Below are 25,928 nucleotides of genomic sequence, written 5' to 3'. Positions count from 1 at the left end.
GTGGGAAGAATCAATTGAAACCCCTAAGAGGAACGGGTGAGTGGTGACGCTTTGCTGAGCGTGTACGCCGCCGAGACATCACACAAATTCCCTGCTGCAGGGGCTCTACAGCTGGAAACAAAATGTGTGGGTTGATTGCTGTACTGTATGCATTCATGGCTTCTCTTTCTCACTGACCTCCACTAGCATTCAGATGCATGTCTCTAACTCATTAAACTTCTCCATCAGCCTGACTAATTCTTTACATTTGTCACATATGAATCCCTCACTGCTGATGGAATAATCTATAGTAAACATGTGGCATGCAATGTAGGAAGCAATAACATGAGCAGGTGCCATGACTTACCACAATTGTTTGTTGTGGTTGGTTGTTCCTTAGTGGCGAGGGTTTGAGATCGATGTGAATCCCTAACGCAACTGTATGTTGTTATGGTGGTTCTTAATAAGCAGTGCTTTGAAATTAATGCAATAGTCTGTTTAACACAGAGGAGACCAATCGTTGTTGGTTGTACCATGTGTAAGAAATAATGTCTGCATTGTTCTTAATCTGATTTAAAAATAATCTGACATGGGTCTGAATTCTGGCAGGATGCCAGGCATATTGACCACTGGTGGAATCTCTCCTCCATCATTATCTATTAGTGAGGAGCAGGAACCACCACTGGTCATCCATTTGACAGAGGTGTTAACATGTATTGCCCATAGGGCACATTCATAGATACACTTGTCGTGGCCTGCTTCATGTGGAATTGGCATTACTACTGGTATATACCCAGGATTATGGCATATCAAACAGTCATTTTTGGTCAAGCTACATGCTGTGTAGTTCATCCAATGCCAAATTACGTTTTTGCGTAGTCCATCTGTCAACAGTGCCATTTCTCGTTCGTCCCTGAACTGGAGGCCAGTGTAATCATAAATCCATGTTGCCATGATAAGGGTCAATATAATTACTGCCAGTACACCCAGTAAATATAATTTTGCCTGTGATCCTTTACCACCACCCAGTCTCTGGGCTCCAGGTCATGCAATTTCCCTTTTGTCTCCCTGGGGAGCTCTGCTTTCACATGTCTATGAATATCACAAAGTACAGCAGAGAGGTTTGCACAATAACGCGACATTTCATCCTCAAACTGGCATGAATGCTTTTTGGTGCCCTTCAGAGCATCTTCGATCAAAAGTGGCACATTATAAAACTCGTTTCCTGAATCACCAGTCACCCCAATCGTTCGAATGTATCGACCACAAAATTTGGGAGGGGGTGTGAATTCTTTGTTCATGATTACAAATTCTGTGGCAGCGGAATCCACTAGAAAAATATTTGGTTTGTTTCCAACTGATGGTAGGCATAAGTTTATAGGCTGAATTGGAAAGCATTGCATACATTGTGTGTTCATGTGTGTGTGTGTGTGTGTGTGTGTGTGTGTGTGTGTGTGTGTGTGTGTGTGTTAAATCTGACTTACCCCATCCCCTGTCCTTGGCCCCTCAGGAAGTCAGTCCTCCTTTTGATTTATATGTGGCTGCGGGTGCTCCTTAATGTCCTTTCTAGGCTCTGGACAGTCTCTGATTCAGTGATCTGTTGCCCCGTAGTTGAAACATCCATCTGCATTACCTCTGCTGTGCAGTGCCTATGCCCACCCCTAGTTTCCTCCTCTGCCCCTCTCCCTGCCTCTGCCTCGTCCACGCCCTCTTCCTCTCATGGGCTGGGCTTTTGCTTCGTAAACTTGCAAATGTGCCATTTGCAGTCTGGCAGCAGTGGCTTTTTCTTTCTTCTATGTTTTCTCATTCAACAGTTTCTCAGTATGCAATGCCTGATTTTCTATGTCTAGCAGGCGGCCAGTGTCACAGTGGTTTTTAACATGTTCACTAATGTCAGGTCTGAGGCCCTCGAGGAATATGACTCACAGATGTGCCTCCCATGGTGACATATTGGTGGGGTCTTGTGACTTGGCTATGCCTCAGTTAGCAGTGTGCACCTGTGTCAGGTGCACCAGCTATTCTGTCACTGGTTCAGAGGACCCTTGTTTGTAGGCAGCAATCTTTCTCAGGTCTATTCTTTTAACGAAGGCGGTTATGAGTCAACGCACCAGACAATTCACTGCCATGTTGTGTGGGCTGTTTTCGTCTTCTCTATATGGGTGGTTTTCACAAAGAGGGAAGTAACCCTGAATTCTGCCCCATTTCAGTCCCATTTGTGTCCCCAACAGCGGTTGAATTTCAGACGTTGAGGGTCTGAACTGTGCCATTAGTTGTCTTAACTGTATACCAAACTCCTCTCCGCCCACCTGGTTGACGTCGGGAAGGCTCTGTGCCACTTCCTTGCAGTCAGTGAATGTCCATGGTCTGAACACATATTGGACACCTCCTTCCCTGTCTAAAACTTGGATCATGGGGCACTGGTTGGCTGTTTCATCAGCAGGCAGAGTTTGCAACTTTTGGCACATACTCCATACTTTCACTGGCTTTGGAGAAGGGAAAATCTCTAACTTCGAAATGTATTTTGTCCCTTTCAAATCTGGGTATATCTTGTTCGAGGTCATAGTGCAGGGGTGTCAAACTCAGTTCCTGGAGGGCTGCAGCCCTACAGAATTTAGTTCCAGCCCTGCTCCAAAATGTCTTCTTGTAATCTTCAAGTTGTTTTTATCGTCGATTCATCAGGGATTAAAGTCATGTGGCCACACCTCTCACCAAGCTCACATCATCTTCCACTCCTTTTCGTTGGACTGTTGAAGCAGATCAAGCCTAAACTTAAGGATTTGTTCACATCAGCTCTGGTTTTGATACAGTCTGACCCATCTCATCAATTCATTGTGAAGGTGGATGCTTCTGAATCTGTTGTGTGAGCGATTCTATCCCAACGCTCTGTTCCTGATGGCAAACTCCATCCCTGCTTGAAGGAACTGAACAACCGTTTCTGGTATGAACTGACCATAAAAACTTGGCATACATAGACTGCCAAACAACTGAATTTACGGCAAGCCTGCTGGGCTTTATTTTTTGGGCATTTAAATTTCACTCCCTCAGGCTGGGGGAGAGGTGTGCAAATAACTTAACACCTCTTCCATGGTGGAGGAAAGCTGTCCCAGATGACAGTGGTGACCTGTTCAGCTTGTAACATGAAAGCAGTTTGAAGAGAAAAAAACTCTGCTGGATCTGACATTGATACAGTCTTCTGACATGAGTCAGAGGCAGACACAGATGGAAGATCCATGTGCAGAGTTTAATGGCAATCGATGGTAAACAAAGGGGTAATCCAAGGGACAGGCAATAATCAACAAAGGCAGGCAGTAGACAAATATAACGCTCAGAAATGCAAGACAATGTGTGAATTGGCAAGATTTTGCAGTGAAGTGAAATTTAAGCAGGGATTATATATACTGGGAGTTTGATGAATAAATGGCATGTCTGCGAAAGGTGTGAGACTCAATGGCAGGAAGAAGTGGGTTCTGGGAAATATAGTTTGGTATGGGTTAATACTCAGGGGAAGGAGATCTAGTGTGAACAGTTCGGGAGGATGTGACACCTTTGCTCCCTTATCAGACCATAAGCAATTTTTTTTATAAAACATAAGTCTGAATAGAGGGGTTATTGAAAATGTTATAATGTTTTATTGAAGGATGACAAGTTTACCGATAATGTTAACAGTCTTGCTTAAGAATTATTTACCTATAGAAATTATGGTTATAAAGACAAATGGAAATACTTCAAATAAAATTCTAGATACATTGCTACAAAGATAAGAAAGGAAATAAATGCCACCAAGAATAAAATTTAATCTGAACTAGTCGGATAAATGTAATATTAACTAAAAATAAACTTTCAGAAGATGAGCAAGAGTTAATGAGTATAAATTTACAAATGAATGACATTTGTTTGGACTTAGCCAAGGAAGCATTCATATGATCACAAGCTAAATTGCTAGAGGAAGGAGAAAGGAATTCTTGCTATTTTGTGCTTGAAAAAATAAATTGTAAGAGGAAAGCTCTAACTGTTTTTAACATTGATGGAGTTTACTGTAAATATTGAATCGGATATGTAAATACATCCCTACATTTTATAGTAAACTTTATACTTCTAGTTCCCCTTCTGTCACTCACTTGACGTTGTGTCGATGTAGTGACATTAGAGGTCGCTCTTGAGAGCCCCGAACACCTCTATTCTTTTGAGAAAATGCCAATGAGAACTGCAGAGTGGAATTTGTATGCCACTCCCCCGGACATACGGGTATAAAAGGAGAAGGAATGCCCACTCTCATTCAGATTTTTTCTTCGGAGCCGAACGGTTGTATTATCAGCGAGCTGAATACTACTGCTGTTCCATTCAACTCTTAAGAAGCATATGCTGTTCGATATATGGGCATTTCCAGCAGCTTTCTATCTTTCTGCACGACGAGTGCAGATTTCACCCCTGGGTGCTTCGACAGTGCTAAAAGAGTGTATATTCCTGTTAAAGAGTATATTTTCTCTATTAGAGCGCACACATTGATATTGAACATCTTTATAAAGATGCCTTTCTGTCTTTGTGTGATGCGGTCGTTATCTTTCCACGGGAGCTGCCTCACGTGTTTGGGCAGTGATCACACTGAGGCACCGTTTGTGGATGGTTCATGTCCTTATTGTAAGAAAATGACCATGGCAACATTGCTGTCGCGGCTTTCCTTCCAAAGGGGAAAGCCACTCTAGCTGTGCCTTCTACCCACGGGTATGTGGCCGGCCTGGCTGGCACTGGAGACGATTTGGGGAGTTCAATGGGTGCGGTCTTGCCGGGTAAATCCCCGCAGACCTCCCATTCCCCACCATGCTCGTTTTCTCCTGTCTAGATCCGAAATGAGACCAGCCCGCTTCATGGCCAGCCTGACAACTCTTTCAGGGACTGTGAGCAGGATGAGTCTTTGATCGCTACATCGGAGAGCACACTGGCGAAGTCAGACCTGATCTTCAGGTTCCTCAGAGGCACCCGGAGGCTGAATCCTCCCAGGCCATGCCTTTTCCCCTCATGAGATCTCTCCACATCATCCCTGGCCTTTGTGGAGCCCCGTTTGAGCCACTAGAGTCAGTCGAGCTGAAAGCCCTCTCCTTAAAGACAGCCCTCCTGATTGCGCTCACCTCCATCAGGAGGGTTGGGACCTGCAATTGTTTTCTGTCAGAGACGCTTGCCTGGAGTTCTGTCCGGCAGATTCTCACATGATCCTGAGACCCTAGCTGGGCTATGGCCCACAAACCCCTTCAGGGATCAGGTGGTGAGCCTGCAAGCGCTGCCCCAGTAAGAGGCAGACCAACCCTGTCATTGCTGTATCCGGTGCGTGCTTTGCGTACCTACTTGGATCACACGAAGAGCTTTAGGCACTCTGAGCAGCTCTTTGTCTGCTTTGGCGGACAGCAGAAAGTGAATGCTGTCTCCAAACAGAGACTTGCTCACTGGATCGTGGATGCCATTGCTCTGGCATACCAGGCCCAGGCCGTGCCCACCCCTTTGGGAATACGAGCACACTCTACAAGGAGTGTGGCATCCTCATGGGCACTGGCCCATGTCACCGCTCTCGCAGACATCTGCAGAGCAGTAGGCTTTGAAACATCCAGTACCTTTGCGAGATTTTACAATCTCCGGTTTTGCAGTTTGGTAATATGGAACAACTGCCGTATCGCTTGCATATAGCGCCCTTCCCCTCCCCTGAGGCGAACGCATGTGCTTTTACCCCCAATCAAGTTCACGAAGTCGTGGACCCTTGATGTCCTTCCTCCCTAGCCCTGTGGCTTGTGAATTCGACTGAGGAGTTTGTAGCCAGACCCACTATGGGTACTAATATGCCCTGTACTGGGATAGGTGTTCCACAGGTGCCGATTACTCAGGTTCCTTTAATTACTCATTACCCTCTCTGCCCATGGCCGCCGTGTTTGTAGAGCTCGTGCCCTTTGAGGCAGGACCTTCCACCATGCCCCTTTCATATGTTGCTGGTGAGCCCACATGTTGTATTGCCACATGTTGACCTCCCCTTTGGGCAGGATGTGTTCTCCGTGGGGTGTTTTCCCCCTGAAAGAATAGTAACAGAAAAGAACACCTTCCCTGATGCATATAATAGCTTTAGATGGCCCCAGCCAGAACTAATACTCTGTGGAGAGAAAACATGCGGCTGGTGTTGCCTGCTCCCATGCTAGGTACGTACCCCCCCCCCCCCCACAGAACATACCTGGCAATAGAAAATGACACGCAGCGATAAGTGTGGGATATCTGACTACAGACTCCCCAAGTTCCTTGCCAACCTTCCTTAAATATCCAGACAGAATACATTGTGTACCAAATCCTTTGAACAATGAGAAATTGGGGGTGAATAGGTTTCTGACTTCCTAGAGTTTAACCTTATTGACATACATGAGATCATTTAAATTGCAGGTCAATGAAGGGGATAGGCCTCCAGAATTATACAGTATTTGGCCAAGACCTTATAACTTCATCACTATTCATTTTACCGACATGGGAAAGAGACCATTATACCAGTCATACAGAAACCTCTTAAATTATATCAAACACATACAGTTGCATTCTTTGTTTTCATGGTATTTGTTATATTTTTACATATAAATCTTGTATTTTTGTATTGGTCCTGAGCTGTTGAAGGGGAGAAGGGGAGAGAGAAGAGGGGGAAGCAGTTCATAATAAGCTGTGGTTATTGCTGTTTTAAGGACAACAGCGGGCAGTCACGTGCACCTAGGGTGCTTTCACACTGGCAGTTTAGTTTGAAACAGAGAACGGTTCGCATGAAAAATTGGTAATGTGAAAGCTGTCATGCGGACCGGGGAGCACACCACGGTACCGAACCTGAGACTACCTGTAGCACAATTCGCGTGAACGTGAAAGTAACTCGGACTCGGGTGCGCACTCGTTCAGGACGTAAAATAACCTGCGCATGTGTTTTTCATTCCTGAAATTCTCCAAAAAGTAATGACATCACAACGACATACAAGTACAATCAACACTGAGACTACCTGGCAATAGAAAATGTCTGTCTGTCTATCTTATAAATACTATAGGTTATAAATATAGGGTATAATAGCAGATGACAGTGGCGATAACTTCACCTTGGTCACGAGCTTAAGCATGCAGTGTAAACAAATATGCAAATGAATTCCTTGCCAATCAGCTGTCTCCTCAAAAACACAGGATGTGTGAACCGAGACTATCCACTCACTGCCATGTCTGGGACGCTTCTGGGACACGTCACCTTGCAACTCACACTCAGTGGGAATGGTGTAATCTGTTAATATGGACACCGAAACGAAAATGCTCTGCTTACACCTCGCTCACACAGGATGTGTGAACCAAAACTACACGCCGAAACTATCTGCTCATGCTTCTGAGATGCTAAAATGTGCTGTTCACGTCTTGCTCATGCCCCGTTCACAGAGGATATGTGAAACCGGCCTTGAAGAGGATCTCTATACACTTAAAACACACACACACAATTCACTAAACTGTGCTGCATGCGGCATCACATCTGTAGATTGAAAAGCTACAGATTAAAAGCCTACTCGTTGCTCTGACATACTCGGACATACGTATAATCACTCAGTTTAGGTAAGCATATGCAAAATCCTTCTAAATATAGGTAAGCATTCAGCGTATGCCTTAGACTACACTACTGATACTGTATATTATATATTTACATTAAACTCTGTTGTATCATGTTTTTCTGAACCCAGGCTTTCACTGAGGGCATTACCAACCAGTTAATGGGCTGTTATGTGGGCTCTATGACCGAAGATCCTGTTGTACTGGTGAGGGTTTATGGGCAGAAGACAGAGCTTTTTCTGGACCGAGATAAAGAGATGGAGATGTTCAAGGTGCTGCACAGACATGGCTGTGGCCCTCAGCTGTACTGCAATTTCACCAATGGCATCTGTTATGAGTTTGTCAGAGGAGTTGTGATGGATGACACACTACTCAAACAACCTTCTGTTTACAGGTGTGCAAACGGAGCATTCAAACATCACAACACCATATTTCATGCATGTTAATTATATTTGTATGTGCATTTCTGTTTGCTTCTGTTTTTTTTTTATTCAAATTTCTTCCATTGCAGCATCAAGGGTGTTTGTTTTTTTGATAAAATGATTATCGGATGTTAGCCACTGAGAATGATAAACAATGGGTCTGAACTTCACTCCAGTATTACACATTACTTTATCAAAAGCTGAAGTAAAAGATTAAATGGTTATCTTAGTGCATTTTCATTGTATATTGCAAAGCAAAAATAGGCTCAGCGCTCAAATCAGGGGTGATTCTAGGATTTTAATCTTGCACATTTAATGCATTTCACTCTTTAGCATAGACAGTGCTTTTTTTTACTGTTTTTACATCATTCAAGATAGCCAACTAATGTTCATTCAGAATATTATAATTTTCTACCTTTTTTTTTTGGAGCTTATATATTTCCAAACAAATATCTTTAAAACCATTTAAAGAAGCTTTCAAATATTAGTTTTTTATTTTTCATTTAACAAATTTGTAAAAAAAAAAATTGTTTTGTTTATTAGAGAAAATATATATTCCCCCAGTGAGCCTTCTTGCACTCGTGCTATGCAAGGTCAGGGAGAACGAGGAACAGGTCACCTTAGTGGCTCCTTACTGGCCCACTCGGACCTGGTTCGTCACTCACCGTCACTCACGGTTGGGGAAAGGGTGAAGATGGCGCCGATTGACATGGCATGCCGTCAGCTCCTCTGCTATTTTCGTTTGTTTCTTGGTTTGTTTGTGTTTATACATTTCGCGTCTTTAATAAGTCAAAATGAGGCCACATCGTTAATATACGATCGCCAAATGCTGCTTAATATTAGATCTACTATATCGCTTTACGCGATCAAGGATACGACTGGTCCGAGTTTCAGCCTACCACCTCCACCCCTCTTGATGAACATACCTCTATGGTTGCGCCGGGTGCCGTGTGCGTTTTCCTGGAGGAAGCGGCGTAGGAGGAGAGGAAAGCGTGGGGGCATTGCTGTTAGGCTGAGATTTTGCCTGGCCTCCTCTCGATTGGTCTGTCAACCTCGTCTGGATGCTGTGTGGCCGGAGTTGGATCGCGGCCTCTACATCTCAAGGCGCTCTCTGGAAATTCCTTATCAATGGATTGTACATTTGTCAGCGGTTTCGTCAGTGCCGTCTCGCCGTCGCCGCTCACCGCGTCTTCGGCGCGGTGGGGTGGATTATCATCATCTTCGTCCACTCTGTCGGGCACCGCACATCGTCTCGCAACAGGTCTGTGACTCATCTTCGATTAAAATGGCTTTAGTAAATTCAAGATCGCTGGGAAACAAGACGTTTATTTTTAACGACTTTATAAACTCTGGCAACTTAGATTTTTTATTTGTGACTGAGACCTGGCTGTCTGTTGGAGATAATAGTCCTTTCTCTGAACTTACCCTCCTAATTATAATTTTTTAATTCACCCCGTTTGTCTGGCCGGGGTGGAGGACTGGCATCTGTTTTTAGAGACAGTTTTTATTGCCGAATCTTAGAAATTGACATTTTCACAAGTTTTGAAGTTCAAATTTTTGCATTGGACTCGATGAACTCGTTGGTGGTGGCAGTGGTTTATCGCCCACCAAAAACAAATAAAAACTTTATCACCGAGTTCTCAGAATTTCTAGGGGATATTACCCCTAAATTTGATAGAATTTTAATTGTTGGTGATTTTAATATTCATGTTTGTTGTGACTCCACAGTGTTAGTGAAAGAGTTTCCTAGTCTCATAGAGGCATGTGATTTTGTCCAGTGGGTAAAAGAACCAACACATGCACAGGGTCAAATTTTAGACCTGGTGTTGACACATGGCCTTTCTATTTCAGATGTGCATATAGGTGATTTGAGTTTTTCGGATCACAGGCCTATAATGTTTACTGCTGATATTTCTTGCCACACTACTGAAATTATTAGACCTGAAAAATGGTCACGTGTTGGCCTTTTTTCTCCAACCTCGGTGGAAAATTTTTCAGTACCATTCAAAGAGACCTGTGATTTGCTTTCCTCAGATTATCTTGTTAATGCGTTAAATGTGGACGAGCTTCTTAATACGTTTAATTATTTATGCACTAGTGTTCTAGATATTATTAGCTCTATGAAACTAAGAAAACATAAAAACAATGTAGAACCATGGCTAAACAGCAATACCCGTAGTTTGAGAAAAGCCTGCAGAAGGGCAGAACGCAGGTGGAAAAAGGATAAACTTCAAGTATCCTATGACATTCTACGGGAATCTTTAATGACATACCAAAAAGCAGTGAAAGCTGCGAAATCTCACTATTTTTCTGAGATAATTTGTAAAAGTACAAATAGTCCCAGGGCTTTATTTAATATCTTGAATTCTGTTTTTAATCCAAATGGCAAAATTAGTTGAGTCCTCAACTTTGTGTGAAAACTTTTTGATATTTTTTAAGGATAAAATAGATACAATTAGACAGTCCATCATTCCTGGTACTGATGACCCTGTTGATTTTTTAATTCCCACTAAGCTTCTAAACTCATTAGAGCCGATCACATTGCTGGGTTTAATGGATTCAGTTGCTAAGCTGAAGCCTACCACCTCTGTATGTGATATTGTTCCGACCCAATTTTTTAAATTGGTACTTGATTGTGTTGGGGATTGGATTCTAACAATTATAAATAAGAGCATTCTTTCTGGGATTGTTCCATCCTTTTGCAAACATGCTATGGTGAAACCATTGTTGAAAAAGCCAGGTCTGGATACAACTATCTTATCACATTTTAGGCCAATCTCAAATTTACCTTTCATTGCAAAAATCTTAGAGAATGCTGTATCTGTGCAATTGCAGAGCTTTCTGGAAACAAACAATATTGCAGAAAAATTCCAATCTGGTTTTAGGAAAAAACATAGTACTGAGTCAGCACTTCTAAGAGTTTTAAATGATATTTTATTATTCGTTGACTCTGGGAACTCAGCAATTTTGGTGCTATTAGATTTGAGTGCGGCATTTGATACAGTTGATCATGACATTCTTTTATCACGTCTTGAAAAGTGTGTGGGCATTCAAGGAACTGCCCTTAGCTGGTTCCGATCTTACCTTAGCAATAGAACATTTTCAGTGGGTATTGGTCGCGCTGTATCATCTGTAGCACGAGTTAACTGTGGTGTTCCTCAAGGGTCTATTTTGGCTCCCATTTTATTCTCACTATACATGCTACCACTGGGCTCAATTTTTAGGAAGCATGGAGTGTCTTTTCATTTTTATGCAGATGACACCCAAATCTATCTCCCTTTGAAACGAAATGACAAGCAAGGCCTAGAAACTTTGCTTGCCTGTTTAACTGATGTACGATCTTGGATGTCCTTGAATTTCTTGCACTTAAATGAGAGTAAGACTGAAGCAATTGTTTTTGGCCCCTCTGTGGGTAAAGCAAACCCGACTACTGACTACGATTATTTAAACTCTTATATCAAACCCACTGTGAAAAATTTGGGAGTTCTTTTTGATTCATCTCTCAAGTTTGACCAACAAATAAATTCTGTAGTAAAGTCTTGTTTTTTCCATCTTAAACTTCTGTCCAAAGTTAAAACTTTTCTATCTTTTAATGATCTTAAAACTGTCACACATGCTTTTGTTTTATCTCGTTTGGACTACTGTAATTCACTATATATTGGATTACCCCAATCCTCCATGTCACGGCTTCAGATGGTCCAAAATGCCGCAGCCAGGTTTTTAACTGGGGTTCAGTAGACGAGAACACATTACTCCGATATTATTGTCTTTAAATTGGTTGCCAGTGTGTTATAGAGTTGAATTTAAAATTTTGCTGCTAGTTTTTAAGGCTTTGACTGGTCTGGCACCATCCTATCTGTCAGATCTTGTAAAGGTAAAAAGTCAATAAGAGCCTTGCGATCCTCAGACAGCATTATACTGTCATATCCCAGATCGAGATTGAAGTTGCGAGGTGATCGTGCATTTTCAGTGGCCGGTCCTAGGATATGGAATAGTCTTCCTTTATCTGTGAGGTCTGCAACGTCTGTACATGATTTTAAATCTAAGCTACAGGCTTATCTTTTAACTCTTGCATTTCACTCATAACTTTCGCTAAACCCTAACCTAGTGTTTTATTGTCTGTTACTGTATTGTGTGTGGTTTGTTTTATACTTCTTCATTTGTACAGCACAGTGGTCAACTTCTGTTGTGTTTATTTGTGCTTTATAAAAAATAAATGAAATGAAAATGGTTCTCGGATCTCACGCTCCTCGCGAAAGCACCTCCCTGGCAAATTCCCCTGAGGAAGGACCTCCTTTCTCAGGGACGTGGCACCCTCTGGCACCGTACCCAGACCTCTGTAACCTCCACATCTGGCCCCTGGAAGGACGCAGAAGACTTAAGTGGTCTACCACCTACAATCGTAGACACGATCAACCAAGCCAGAGCTCCCCCAGGCAGCTTTTGGTGCTCTTCCGTATGTTGCTGCTATTGCAGCCCACCATGAAGCATTGGATGGCAAGTCCCTTTTGTAAGCACGACTTGATTATCAGGTTCCTTAAGAGGCACCCGGAGGTTGAACCATTCCTGGCCAAGCCTGTTCCCCTCCCGTGATTTCTGAGTGGTCCTCACAGGCCTTCAGAGACCCCCCCTTCGAGCCACTTGATTCAGTTGAGCTCAAAGCCCTCTCCTTGAAGACGCCCCTCCTGATCACGCTTGCTTCCATCAAGAGGGTTGGGGGCCTGCAAGCATTCTCTGTCAGAGACACTTGCCTGGATTTTGAACAGAGGTTAGCTCATTGGGTTGTTGATGCTATCCCCTAGCCTATCACACCCAGGTTGTGCCCCCCCTTGCGGGTTCGAGCACACTCTACGAGAAGTGTGGCATTCTCATGGGCACTGGCACCTCCCTAGCAGACATCTGCAGAGCAGCAGGCTAGGCAACATCCAACACTTTTGTTAGATTCTACCACCTCAGGGTTGAGTCGGTCTTATCCCGTATTTTGTCAGGTCTGAGGCGGTAGAACTCGGTGATACGGAACAGCCGACCAGGTGTTCCGCTCGCACCTTGCGCCCTTCACCAAGTTGATCCAGTGCGCCTTCTTTCCCAGGTTAACTACTTAGCTCTCGCTTCCTGGATGCTCTTCCTCCCTAGCTCTCTGGCCGGCGAATTCAGTGGAGGAATTCACCGCCAGACCCACCACGAGTCGAGTGCTCCGTGTTGGGCTTGGGCTCCACAGGCATTGCTCTCGCTTCAGGCAACTCCCTGTGATATATTTTATGCGATACGGTCCCCCTGCTGGCAGGATCCGCATCTCCCTTGGGCAGTCCTTGCTGCCCCCGGTCGCCGTGTCTGTAGCAACTTCTCCCTTGTCAGGCAGGATCTAACACCGCACCATGTCCATGGGTGGCTTGACAACCTCTGTCTTTATTAGTCACAAGTTACCTCCCCCAGTCTGGGCTGGTTGTGGTCTCTGCAGGGCCTTTTCCCCCTGAAAGAAAAGGAATAGAATAGGAGGCCTTCCCCGACGCGTCTATAGCATTAAGATTTTTAACTCTATGATGAGAAACATAGAGAGAGGCAAGAAAAGGCACGGCTGGTCAGCTGGCTCCCATACAAATCATGTTGCATGTTCCCATATGGGTGCTGGGAACCTAAGAGCAGTATATGACACCTTTCATTGGGGGCGTTGGTGAGGGTTACGTGCAGCCGACCCAGCTGCTTCTAGCACACAGCACCTGGCTTGGCAGTCACATAACATGGGTAGGTAATGGCGTTTTGAAGTGGGACCCCTTGTGTCACTACAATCAACGCAACGTCGAGTGAGTGAAAAAGGGGGACGTCTCGGGTTACTTAACTGTAACCCCTGTTCCCTGATAAAAGTGGAATGAGATGCTGCGTTGATTTAGTGCTTTGAGATATTTGGGAACAACTTTAGGTGTGACCAGCTGTGAATATGTGTGCAACACGTCAATGAAATTGACTAGAATGTATAGCCTCTGCTGATGACATCATTGGATGCACCTGTAGCAGGGCCATAAATAGATGCGTCACAGATGCATCGTCAGGTATTTTTACTGAAGAGCAGTCCTGGGGCATCCCAGTGTGACAATGAAGCACAGCATCTCGTTCCACTTTTATCAGGGAACAGGGGTTACAGTTAAGTAACCCGAGACGTTCCCTATCAAAAAGCTACACATTGCTGTGGTGATTTAGCAGTTTGGGAACGAGAATACCCACGCCGCCGCACTGTGGATGTCCGGACCCCTTATGGTTGTGTAGTTGTACTCACAAGAGTGCGAGATATCAGACATGAGCTTGTGATGTTGACTCAAGGACTCAAGGACATAAGTGGCATGAACATCCAAACTATAAAATCGTATTAATATGTGTGGAGAGGACCAGCCTGCCGCATCACAAACATGCTGCAGAGGGACACCTCTAGCCAAGGCTTTAGAGGAGGCGACCCCTCTGGTAGAGTGAGTCATGATACCTACTGGCAAAACTTGACCGCGTGCCTCGTAGGCCAGGACAATAGCGTCCCTCACCCAATGCAACATTGTCTGCTTGGTGGCGGCTGCCCTCCTGTTGCGGCTCCCATGGCTAACAAATAGTTTCCCTGACTTACGCCACTGGCTAGTACGGTGGACATAAGTCCGAAGGGCACGGACTGAACAAAGTCCGTAAGTCTTTCCTGCTCCGGCGTTGTAAGCGGCAGGGAGCAGAAGGCTTCGAGAGTGACCGGATGTATAGTCTAGAAAGTTACCTTAGGCAGGTAGTCAGGATGAGGATGCAAAATTGCTTTAGCCATTCCTGGGGCAAAATCTAAGCAGGTTGGCAAAACAGACAGAACCTGTAGATCCCCAATTCTTTTTAGAGAAGTAATTGCCATAAAAAAACATCTTGAGAGTCAGAAGTTTATCAGACGCTGACTCTAGGGGGCCTCAAACAGACCTTCAAGGACTATTGCTTAGTCGTATGGCTCCATGAACGAAGCGAGCGAGCAGAGAATGTCTCCCCAATGGCACCCCGTCAATCAAGGTGCGGCAAGGGCATGTGCCTGCTGAAAATTTTTCCTGCAGAAAGTCCAGTACTGAAACAATCTGGCTGTTAACTGGATCTGCATTATGTGCACTGCACCATCTTTCAAAGACACCCCATTTATTGGCGTAACTTCTTCTAGTAGAGGGAGCCCTAGCACTTAGAATGGTCTCAATAACTTGAGGTGAAAGTCCAGTGTCCCTCGGTTGGTACCCTTCAGGGGCCAAACATGAAGGTTCCACAGCTTGGGCCAGGGATGAAATATTGTCCCCTGTGCCTGAGACAGAAGGTCCCTCCTGTCTGGAATCGCCCAAGGCGAGCCGTCGAGGAGAGACATTATCTCAGAGAACCATACCCTGTTCGGCCAGCATGGCGCTATCAGTAAGAGGCAAGACCCTTGCTGGTGAACTCTGGCCAAGACTCCCAGGAGCAGAGAAACCAGGGGAAATGCATAATGGCGCATTCTGGGCCATGTATGTGCCATCGCGTCCAGACCCAGGGGGGCTGGGTGACTCAGAGAGAAGTAGAGGGGACATTGCGCTGTCTGTTGAGAGGCAAAGAGGTCCACTTCTGCCCTGTAAAATCTCACCCTGATTTGTTCCATTCTGTCTGGACAGTAAATCTGCTCCCACATTCAGGCATCCAGGGATATAAACTGCCCTGACTGACAAGAGCTTGCCATGGGCCCAAAGGAGAATCTGGCGTGAACGAAGACCTCCTTCATGATTTATGTAAGAGACTGCTGCTGTGTTGTCCACCCACACCAGGACATGGCAGCCTCTCAAAAGCTGGAGGAAGTATTTCAGGGCCAGAAATACAGCCATCTACTCGAGGCAGTTAATGTGCCAATCGAGCTGATGACCCTCCCATTCCCCTTGAGCTGGATGACAACTTAAGACTGCTCCCCAGCTTGTCAGGGAGGCATCTGTCGTTAGCAACTTGCGACGGCAAGACGCACCTAGAGTGGGACCCAAAGTAAAGAACTGGGGTCTGAACCACATAGAAAGGGTACGAAGTGTGCAGTGCATAAACCTTATTAGCCTTAGGGGACTGGCCCTTGGATGAAATCCCCTGGCTTTGAGACACAACTGAACCGGCTTAGTATTCGTTGATACTGATGAACAGTGCAACCTTGGCCTAGCCTGACTTTGCTCAGGGTGTTCTGAATGGACACGATTCAAGCAGGAGACAATTGTGCCCACATCCTGATCGAATTCCATACAATGCCCAGATAGTTAATTCCCTGAGTGGGAGAGAGTCTCAGACCCAGAGAAACCAGATGAGCTAAGACGATGCTGAGCTGCCAGTTTTTGAGACTGTGCTAGTATCAGCCAGTCGTCTATGTAATTCAGAATGCGGATGCCCCGGAGTCGCAAAGGAGCCAGTGCTGCATCCATGTATTTTGTGAATGTGCGGGTGATAGGGCTAGGCAGAATGAAATTTTCCACCCTGCCAGGTTCTCTGAGATGAGTATTAATTTTGACACTTACTGTTGAGGGGATAAGGCAGGAAACAACGGTACACCCAACATTTCGCTGGAAGCCTCTAACTCCTGAAACACCAGAGGCGGCGGGAATGGAGAGGTTTCATGGGGGTATTGGGAGGGTAGAAGTGGATGATACATGCACCCCATCCCGAGGGGTGCTACCCCCACAAGGCTGGGTGCAAGACCGTCAGGGTTTTTTCATATTAGAAATGACTGCCCTGAGGTCTTGCTTTGGGGGCTGCTGAGGGCGACGAGCCGGTCCCCAATCTCTATGAGGGGGAGCACGACTTGCCATGCTTTGTTTTTGAGCTTCCCTTCTAGAAGGGGCGGGGCTGGGTGGCCGATGGCCCCTCCCCCTGAGTGCGGTGAGGAAGGAATTGCCCGAAGGCTTCCTCGTGACTTTTTGCCTCCTGGAACCTGGTGATAACTACATTCATAGCGTCACCAAATAAGCCAGAAGGTGAAACGCACTCTCTCACACTCACTCTTGGTGTCATTCTGATGTCACTGGACTTCCTGTTGCTGACAGCATGCTGCACCAGAGTTTGTTTGTAGCCTGCTTAGGCTGCTTAGCATTGCTTATTCTTATTCTCATACGTTCATCGTAATATTCAGCGTTCATCATTATATCCTTTGTCTTTTTACTGCGTTTCAGGTTTTTCCACTTTTCTACTGTTTCATCTGTTTATTTTACCTGTTGCTGCTGGCACAGCTAGTCTGTGTTTGTAGCCTGCTAGTTTTTTTTAGCATCGCTTATATATCTGTTTTCAGCCTTTAATTCATAACATCTGACATTTTTATCGAGTTTTCCCTTTTATTGTTCTCTAATCACGATTGAACTGCGTGCATATTCCACCTGCATCCGCGTTCTATTTTTATCATGATTAAACTGCGTGCATTTTTTCAGCGCACACCCGTTTTGTCTTCTCTGCATTACACAGATTATTGCATCGATCTCAAAGCACCGCTTATCAAGAACAATCATCAACAACAACAAACTATTTTGTGAGGGATTCACATTTATCTAAAACCCTCACCGCTCCGGAACAACCAACAACGAATAATCTGCGGTAATTCACGGCATACACTCATGTTATTTCTTCCTGCATTGCATGTCACATGTTTACAATAGCTTCCTCCGTCAGCAATGAGGGATTCACATGTGATAAATGTAAGGAATTTGTCAGGCTGACGGAGAAGGTTAATGAGTTAGAGACACACATCCGAACGCTAGTGGAGGTCAGTGAGAAAGAGAAGCCGGTAGATACTGTTTCGGATGCGAGTAGTACAGAGAGCAACATACACACTTTGATTCCAGCTGTAGAGCCCCTGCAGCAGGGCATTTGGGTGACGGCTTGGCGGCATACTCGCTCAGCAAAGAGACACCACTCTCCCATTCCTGTTAGGGTTTCCAATCGATTCTCCCCACTCAGTGATACATCCACTGAGAATCATGTTGAAAGAGCCCTTGTTATTGGCGATTCTATTATAAGAAACGTGGAAATAGAGACTCCAGCTACTATTGTTAATTGCATTTTTGGGGCCAGAGCGTCTGACATCAAATCAAATTTACAAATGCTGGCTAACACTAAACGTAGATTTTCTAAAATTGTTATTCATGTCGGCACTAACGATGTCCGGCTTCGCCAGTCGGAGATCACTTAAGATAATGTTAAAGAGATGTGCGAATTTGCAAAAACTATGTCAGACACTGTAATATGCTCTGGTCCCCTCCCTGCTCGATGTGGTGACGAGGTTTATAGTAGATTAGTGTCACTGAATGGCTGGATGTCTGAGTGGTGTCTGAAAATAGGATTTATAGACAATTGGAAGAGTTTTTGGAGTAGACCTGACCTGCCAAAGAGAGACGGACTCCATCCCTCCAGGGAAGGTGCCGCTCTCCTCTCTAGTAATTTGGCTCATAGTCTTAATAATGATAGTATTTGACTAACTGGGGCCCAGGTCAGGAAGCAGACAAACTGGTTAATCCGAACATCTGCTAGCTGCCTTGAGACGTCACACCGGTCACATAAACTACAACACATAGAGACTGTATCTCCTAGATATCTCATAGAGACTGTGTCTGTTCCCCGAACTATCAAACACAATACCCTCACTAAATCATTTAGAAAAAATGTGATTAAGGTCAAACTTGAACAAAAAAACTAATTAAAAATACACATCATATAAAAATAGGGCTACTAAACATTAGATCTCTTTCTACCAAAGCACTAATTGTTAATGAAATGATTACAGATCATAGATTTTATGTGCTCTGTTTGACTGAAACCTGGCTTAAACCGGATTAATATATTAGTTTAAATGAATCTACTCCCCCAGGTTATTGTTATAAACATGAGCCTCGTCTGAAGGGTCAAGGAGGAGGTGTTGCTACAATTTACAGTGAAGTTTTTGGTGTTACTCAGAGGACAGGATATAAATGTAAGTCTTATGAACTAATAATGCTTAATGTGACACCGTCAGATATAAATAAAAAATCTCTGTCGTCTTTTGTCCTTGCTACAATGTATAGATCACCCGGGCCTTATTCTGATTTCCTTGGTGAATTTGCTAATTTGTTATCAGATCTTGTAGTTACTGTAGATAGAGCTAATTGTTGGTGACTTCAACATTCACATAGATAATGAAAATTATACATTGGGATTAGCATTTATCGATATTCTCAACTCTCTTGGAGTCAGACAAAATGTAACAGGACCAACTCATCGCCATAATGAGCCACCACTGGGGGCAGTGGTGGCTCAGTGGTTGAGGTTCAGGTTACTGACCAGAAGGTCGGGGGTTCAAGCCCCAGCACCACCAAGATGCCACTGTTGGGCCCTTGAGCAAGGCCCTTAACTCCAGGTTGCTCCGGGGGGATTGTCCCTGTAATAACTGCACTGTAAGTCGCTTTGGATAAAAGTGTCTGCCAAATGGATAAATGTAAATGTAAATATAATCATATGCTAGATTTAATTCTGTCATATGGAGTTGATGTTGATAATATAGAAATTCTGCAGCAGAGTGATCACATCTCGGATCATTACCTCGTCTCTTGTATGCTGCAATCAGAAAATTTTACTCAATCTACACCACGCTATGTTTCAGGTAGAACCATTCTTTTGACCACTAAAGATAGCTTCACTAATAATCTTCCAGACCTATCTCAGACACTAAATAAACCCCAAAGCCCAGAAGAACTTGATGAAATAACAAAAAATATAAATGAAGTCTTCTCTAGCACTCTTAATATTGTCACCCCACTTCAATTAAAGAAAATTAAAGAAATAAGCCCTACACCATGGTACAATGATCACACTCATGCTCTCAAGAGGGCAGCTCGGAAAATGGAGCCATGTGGAAAAATACAAAACTAGATGTATTTCGAGGTGCACGGAAGAATAGTGTCTGTAGATACAGACTGTTATGTATACCTTGTCTTGTCTCACTGTTGCCCTTTGTTTGTCATTTTTGTCACTTTTGGAGTTCCTTAGTTTTCACTTTTGTCACCCTTGTAGCTCCATAGTCTCCTTGTTAGCTTTCGTGTTCTCTGTTCATTGTTTTCACCTGCCCTCGTTAGTTTGCCATTGGTTTCTGTTTATTGCCCTGTCATCTTGTTTGAGTTCTGTTTCTTCATTGGCTCCCGTTTTCCCATGTCCATGTATTTTTACCCGGTTGTTTTCACTCCCCTCTGTCAATCGTTGAATGTTGTTAAGCCTGGTATGTGTTCCCTGCCCGAGTTCTCAGCTTTGTTTCATCGTGTTTAAGTTTCCTGTTTTCCCATTGCGGGTTTTTCCTTTGTGTTTATTTGTTTGTTTGTTTAATAAAGTTAAGCTGCATTTAGATCCACTCTCCTCGTCTGCCTTCGCTGCCTCCATTCGTAACACAGACAGGCACTAAAAGCTGCCAGAAAAGTAAACTTTTAGTAAACTCATAGAAAATAACCAGAACAATCCTAGATGTTTATTTAGTACTGTGGCTAAATTGGTTAGGAATAAAGCCTCAACAGAACCAGATATTATGTCGCAGCATCTGAATTTAACTGAATTTCTTTACAGATAAAATTTTAATAATCAGAAATAAAATTGGAATTATGCAATCATCTGTCATAGCACCTCAGAAAACAGTGTCTAATAATTTTCCTCACATGCAATTTCAATCCTTCTCTGTCATAGGTCATGAAGAGCTAACAAAACTTATCAAAACATCAAAAGCCACAACATGTTTGTTAGATCCTATACCAACTAAGCTCTTAAAAGAGGTATCTCCTGTAATTTCAGAACCTCTTCTTAATATTATTAACTCCTCGCTATGCTTAGGACATGTCCCAAGAAACTTTAAAATGGCAGTTATCAAACCGCTTATTAAGAAGCCACAACTTGATCCTGGAGAACTGGCTAATTATAGACCTATTTCAAATCTCCTGTTTATGTCAGAAATACTAGAAAATGTAGTATCCTCCCAAATATGTTCATTTCTACAGAGAAATAGTATATACGAAGAATGTCAGTCAGGATTTAGGCCTCATCACAGTACAGAGACTGCACTTATCACAGTTACAAATGACTTGCTCTTATCAACTGATCACGGCTGCATTTCTCTTCTCTAAGTGCTGCATTTGACACGATAGATCACAACATTCTCTTGAATAGGCTAGAGAATTATGTTGGCATTTGAGCAGTTGCATTAGCATGGTTTAGGTCATATTTAGCAGACCGCTACAACTTTGTCTATGTAAATGAGGAATTGTCAAACAAAACAAAAGTAAAATATGGAGTGCCACAGGGATCAGTTTTAGGGCCTCTGATTTTCTCCATGGCAGATATTATCAGGAATCGTGGAATAAGTTTCCACTGTTATGCCGACAATACACAACTTTATATTTCTTCAAAACCTGATGAGATTTCACAATTCTCCAAATTAGCAGAGTGTATCAATGAAATAAAAGATTGGATGGCCAGAAATTTCCTTCTACTCAATTCTGACAAAACAGAAGTACTAACTAACAAAAAACTCTCAAAATAAGCCACTACAATATAATTTGACTCTCGATGGATATACTGTTACATCTTCAACAGCGAAGAACTTAGGTGTTATATTTGATACCAATATGTCCTTTGAAAATCAAATTACCAATGTTTTTAGAACAGCATTCTTCCACCTAAGAAATATTTCTAAATTAACCCTCTGGTGTTGACTGACATGGTGTAACCCTCTGGTGTTGACGGAAATATCTAATTTGCGTCCTGTTAGATATTTTTGTCATTACAGCGGAAACAACTTAAAATACATTTTTGGGCATACAGATAAGTGTAAGACATCATTAGAGACTATAAAGGGTCTACTTTTATTTGTGTACACTCAACAAAACCTTGTGCTTTTGTAAAATAAAGAAAATAAAAAGGGTGAGCTTTCAGCAGTCTCTGGGCTTGCGAGCATATTTCTGAAACACGTCACAAAAATGAACTGAAACGCCGCGAATATTATCACACAAACATGAAACATATGTCTAAAGAAAGCTTAAGATTTCTACTTTTATATAAAACAATTCAAATTTAAAACAAATGTTCTCCTGCAATGTAATCTGTATGAAACAAAGCGCTGTACATGTTTCAGCTGGCTGAGCTCATTAAATGAAATGTGATCCCACCCACCAGCAGAGCATGCCATTCATACGTTAATGTGCTGAGACGATCAATGCAAATGGTAAACGCCCCCAACTGTGCCTTAAAAACAAAGTTATTCACTTTTCTGCGCATTTGTAAGGATACACAGGCAAGGAAACTCCTGGATAGTAAGGAAGAGTTAATATTTTCCTCAGAAGAAGAGCGGGACTCTGATGAATGTTTGTATTTTGAAGAGAGACTTGATCCAGCCGAGGATACAATTTTGGACGAGTAAGTAATTTAGTTTTCATTAGTTGACATGCTATTTTATATAAACGTACATATTTTACTAGTGGGATTGTTTACAGACTTGCCAGCCAGGATTCAGAGTATTGACATTTGAAATATGACTCCTAATAAGCAAGTATTGTAGGGTGCACAGGTTGGTTAGATCAGTTTTACTATCAGATATAATTAATAATTAATGTTTATTAATTAATAATTAAATTAAATAATATAATTACATTTGTTAAATTCTATCCTCGGGGCACCACTGTTTGACAAGAGAAACATGATAGTAAGAGACTGATCCAGTCTCATAAAATTATACCCTGAAGATTGAGCATTTTTATTATCAAAAGGGAAGAAGCTAGTCAAATTATTGGCATACGAATCCAACAGCAATCTGGTTACAGTTGGCTTCTAACAACAACAATCTAACAATACTGAAGTAATACAGGAGTTCTTGATGTTGCAGAGGCTAGCTTCAACACAATATTCAAACAAACAACTAGGTGTAGTTATTATAATATAACAAGATTTATTATAATCAAACAGCAATGAACACTGCCAATTTTAGATGAATATAACACAAAAAACATAAAGTGGAAATCCTAACTAAATGGTGGAGCTATATGCTTGCTTGTGTGTGTGTGTGTGTGTGTGTGTGTGTGTGTGTGTGTGTGTGTGTGTGTGTGTGTGTGTGTGTGTGTGTGTGTGTGTGTGTGTCTTGATTCGGTAACAAAAACACGAAATGGCTTTTTCTAAAAGCTAAACTAAACTAAACTCCTCGTGTGGAACTAGTTCAAAATGGAGGGCTAGGCTGGAAAGGGCGGAGCCAATGATTATTTTAAGGTGTAGGAAAAGAAAGATGGCTGGATCAGATCCAGCACAACGGAGCTAATACCACACGTGGGTGATAATGAGCAGACACACAAAGGAACTGAACGAAACAGGCAGGAGAATTTAAAAAACACCAGCCTGATTCGTACATAAACCGCAGTGCTGCTCGCTCCGTGAATTTCAGTGTGTGTTAGAGAGAGAGAGAGAGAGAGAGAGCGAACAAACAGGGGTTCATGCAATTTAACCCTCTGGGGTCTGAGGGTGTTTTGGGCTCTGGAGAAGTTTTGACATGCCTTGACATTTGTGCTTTTGTAAGTTGCTTAAAAACATATTAATGGCTAAAGTCTGATTACATTGTATTCAGCACAAACTGGGCTACAATAATATGTGAGCAACATGTATGTACAGGTTTGTATTTTTAAGAAAATAATGTTTATGCATGGTTTTTGAAAAAAATTAAGTTTTAAGTCACTGAAATAAGGTCATATAACACATACTAAACATTTGTCCACAAGACTTTTGAGAACTGGGTCTTGTAGCCTATATGTAGAATTATTGCTACAAAATGATGTGAAAACCATCCTGATCACTCTTACAAAACAATATAGTAATTTAACTTTTGTAAGACAATTTTAGTGTTGAAAGGTAATATGCGAGGAGGCGTGAATGATCATGAATATGTATTGTAATTCACACATGAGAGACAAAGACCCTCCCCTGGGCCTATCAATGAGGGATAGAGAATGAATGTGTGGAGACTTAATGATCCAAATCAAGTTTTAAGTTAAAAGAAGTAATCTGACTATATATGTTTCTTAACATAAAGAATTTACTTAATTTCAGACCTATACTACCGTTAAAAGAAGTCTCTTCTGCTCATCAAGACTGGATTTATTTGATCCAAAATACAGAAACAACATTGATATTCTGAACTCTTTTTACAATTTAAAAGAATAGTTTTCTATTTAAATATATTGTAAAATACAATTTGTGATCAAAGCTGAATTTTCAGCATCATTACTGCAGTCTTCAGTGTCACATGATCCTCAGAAATCATTATAATATGCTGATTTTCTAATATGGGCATATTTAAAGTGCATTTTACTAATTTAACCTGTTAAACTTTGCCAGTGCGCCGGCACACTGAAGAGTTTTTTTCCCCCACTAGTTTAATGTTTATGAATAGATTTAACGTGAAAGAACATCATTAATCTTGGCAAACTGTATATCATTTTAAAGATGTAAGCCTCAAGCATCGATGATAGAGCTCTGTTTTTCGATGAAAAGCTTATAACGAATGTATTTCTTGCATTTATGTAAGCAGTACAGATCAAAACACACGTAATCAAAAACGGAGTACATACCAGTAGTGTCGTAATAACGAGCCACACACGCATCCACATACATTAGCGTATGAATGGCGCGCTCTGCTGGTGGGTGGGATCACATTTCATTTAATGAGCTCAGCCAGCTGAAACATGTACAGTGCTTTGTTTCATACAGATTGCATTGCAGGATAATATTTGTTTAAAATGTGAATTGTTTTATTAAAAAGTAGACATTTTAAGCTTTCTTTAGACATTGTTTCATGTTTGTGTGATAAGTATTTGCGGAGTTGCAGTTCATTTTTGTGACGTGTTTCTGAAATATGTTCGTGAACAAAGAGACTGCTGAAAGCTCACCCTTTTTATTTTCTTTATTTTACAAAAGCACAAGATTTTGTTGTTATTGTGAGTGTACACAAATAAAAGTAGTCCCTTTATAGTCTCAATTGATGTCTTACACTTATCTGTATACCCAAAAATGAGGGAGTACTTTAAGTTGTTTCTGCTGTAATGGCGAAAATATCCAGCAGGTGCGCCGGCGCGTCTGTTGACCACAGAGGGTTAACAGAGGATACACGATGGTAACAGCGTGATTTGAATCGTTAATTCAGATCACTCAAATAAAATAACAATTCCCCAAAAATGACAATTTCACAAATCAAAACGGCAATCAGCGATTGTAGTTAAATTTACAATTGTAAACAAAACATCAAACGTTCAGCGATCGTAGTTAAACATACAGTGGTAACCAAAACATCAAACATTCAGCGATCAAATATATGATTTAGCTTTATAAGAAAAGTCAGTTTCTAAATTAAATCTGCCCAGATATCAAGCCTTACTTGGGGAAAATCCTGTGTGATTTCCGCAGGGTTGTTCGTTGAATCCTGTTGCGTTGAGCGGTCAGGAGAAAACTATCTGGATTCGGTCCTTTGTCTTGCGCTCGTTAGCGAGAAGATACGTCTCTGCGTTGTTTCTCGAGTCTGGTGATTGAGAGAAACACGGGAGGTAGTCAACGTTAATAGAAAATTATTGAGAAGGGAAGCTGGTCGCCTTTTCTGTTTTCTAAATAAATTCACTGTTGTCTTGCATTGAAAATGAAGTGAACCGGTTGTACTAAGTGCACTACACGACTGGAACAAAGCTAAGTTAATCTTACTCTACCATGGCCAAATGGTGAGGTTTAGAAAAACATGGTCTCTCTTTGTCCAGAAGGAGGGAAATTCCTTGGTGTCGCTTTAAAGTGCAGCTTGTGCAGTAGTATGCAGCGAGGCTGTAAGCAGAGAGAGCGAAATCAAATCGGACCGCTAGTTTTGTCAAGAAGATGACGTCATCGGTCATAGGCCGCTTTTGACCAATGATGTTTGAGATTGAGTCCATG

The 25,928-nt window shown here is 42.5% G+C and overlaps 1 protein-coding gene across 3 annotated transcripts in view; it reads left to right on the top strand.

Moving 5' to 3' along the window:
* Nucleotides 1-25,928, top strand: part of zgc:113516 (uncharacterized protein LOC541449 homolog) — a 230,183-nt gene that overhangs the window by 11,167 nt on the left and 193,088 nt on the right. For all 3 annotated transcript variants that reach the window (XM_052153177.1, XM_052153180.1, XM_052153178.1), the window contains exon 2: nucleotides 7,698-7,960. In XM_052153177.1, the coding sequence (XP_052009137.1) occupies nucleotides 7,698-7,960 (263 nt within the window). The remainder of the gene's footprint in view (nucleotides 1-7,697; nucleotides 7,961-25,928) is intronic.

Source organism: Xyrauchen texanus, chromosome 22 (assembly GCF_025860055.1).
Source record: "Xyrauchen texanus isolate HMW12.3.18 chromosome 22, RBS_HiC_50CHRs, whole genome shotgun sequence".
In the NCBI taxonomy this organism is placed as follows: domain Eukaryota; kingdom Metazoa; phylum Chordata; class Actinopteri; order Cypriniformes; family Catostomidae; genus Xyrauchen; species Xyrauchen texanus.
Note: the sequence above shows the minus strand (reverse complement) of the source record. Positions and strands in the feature narration are given on the sequence as shown.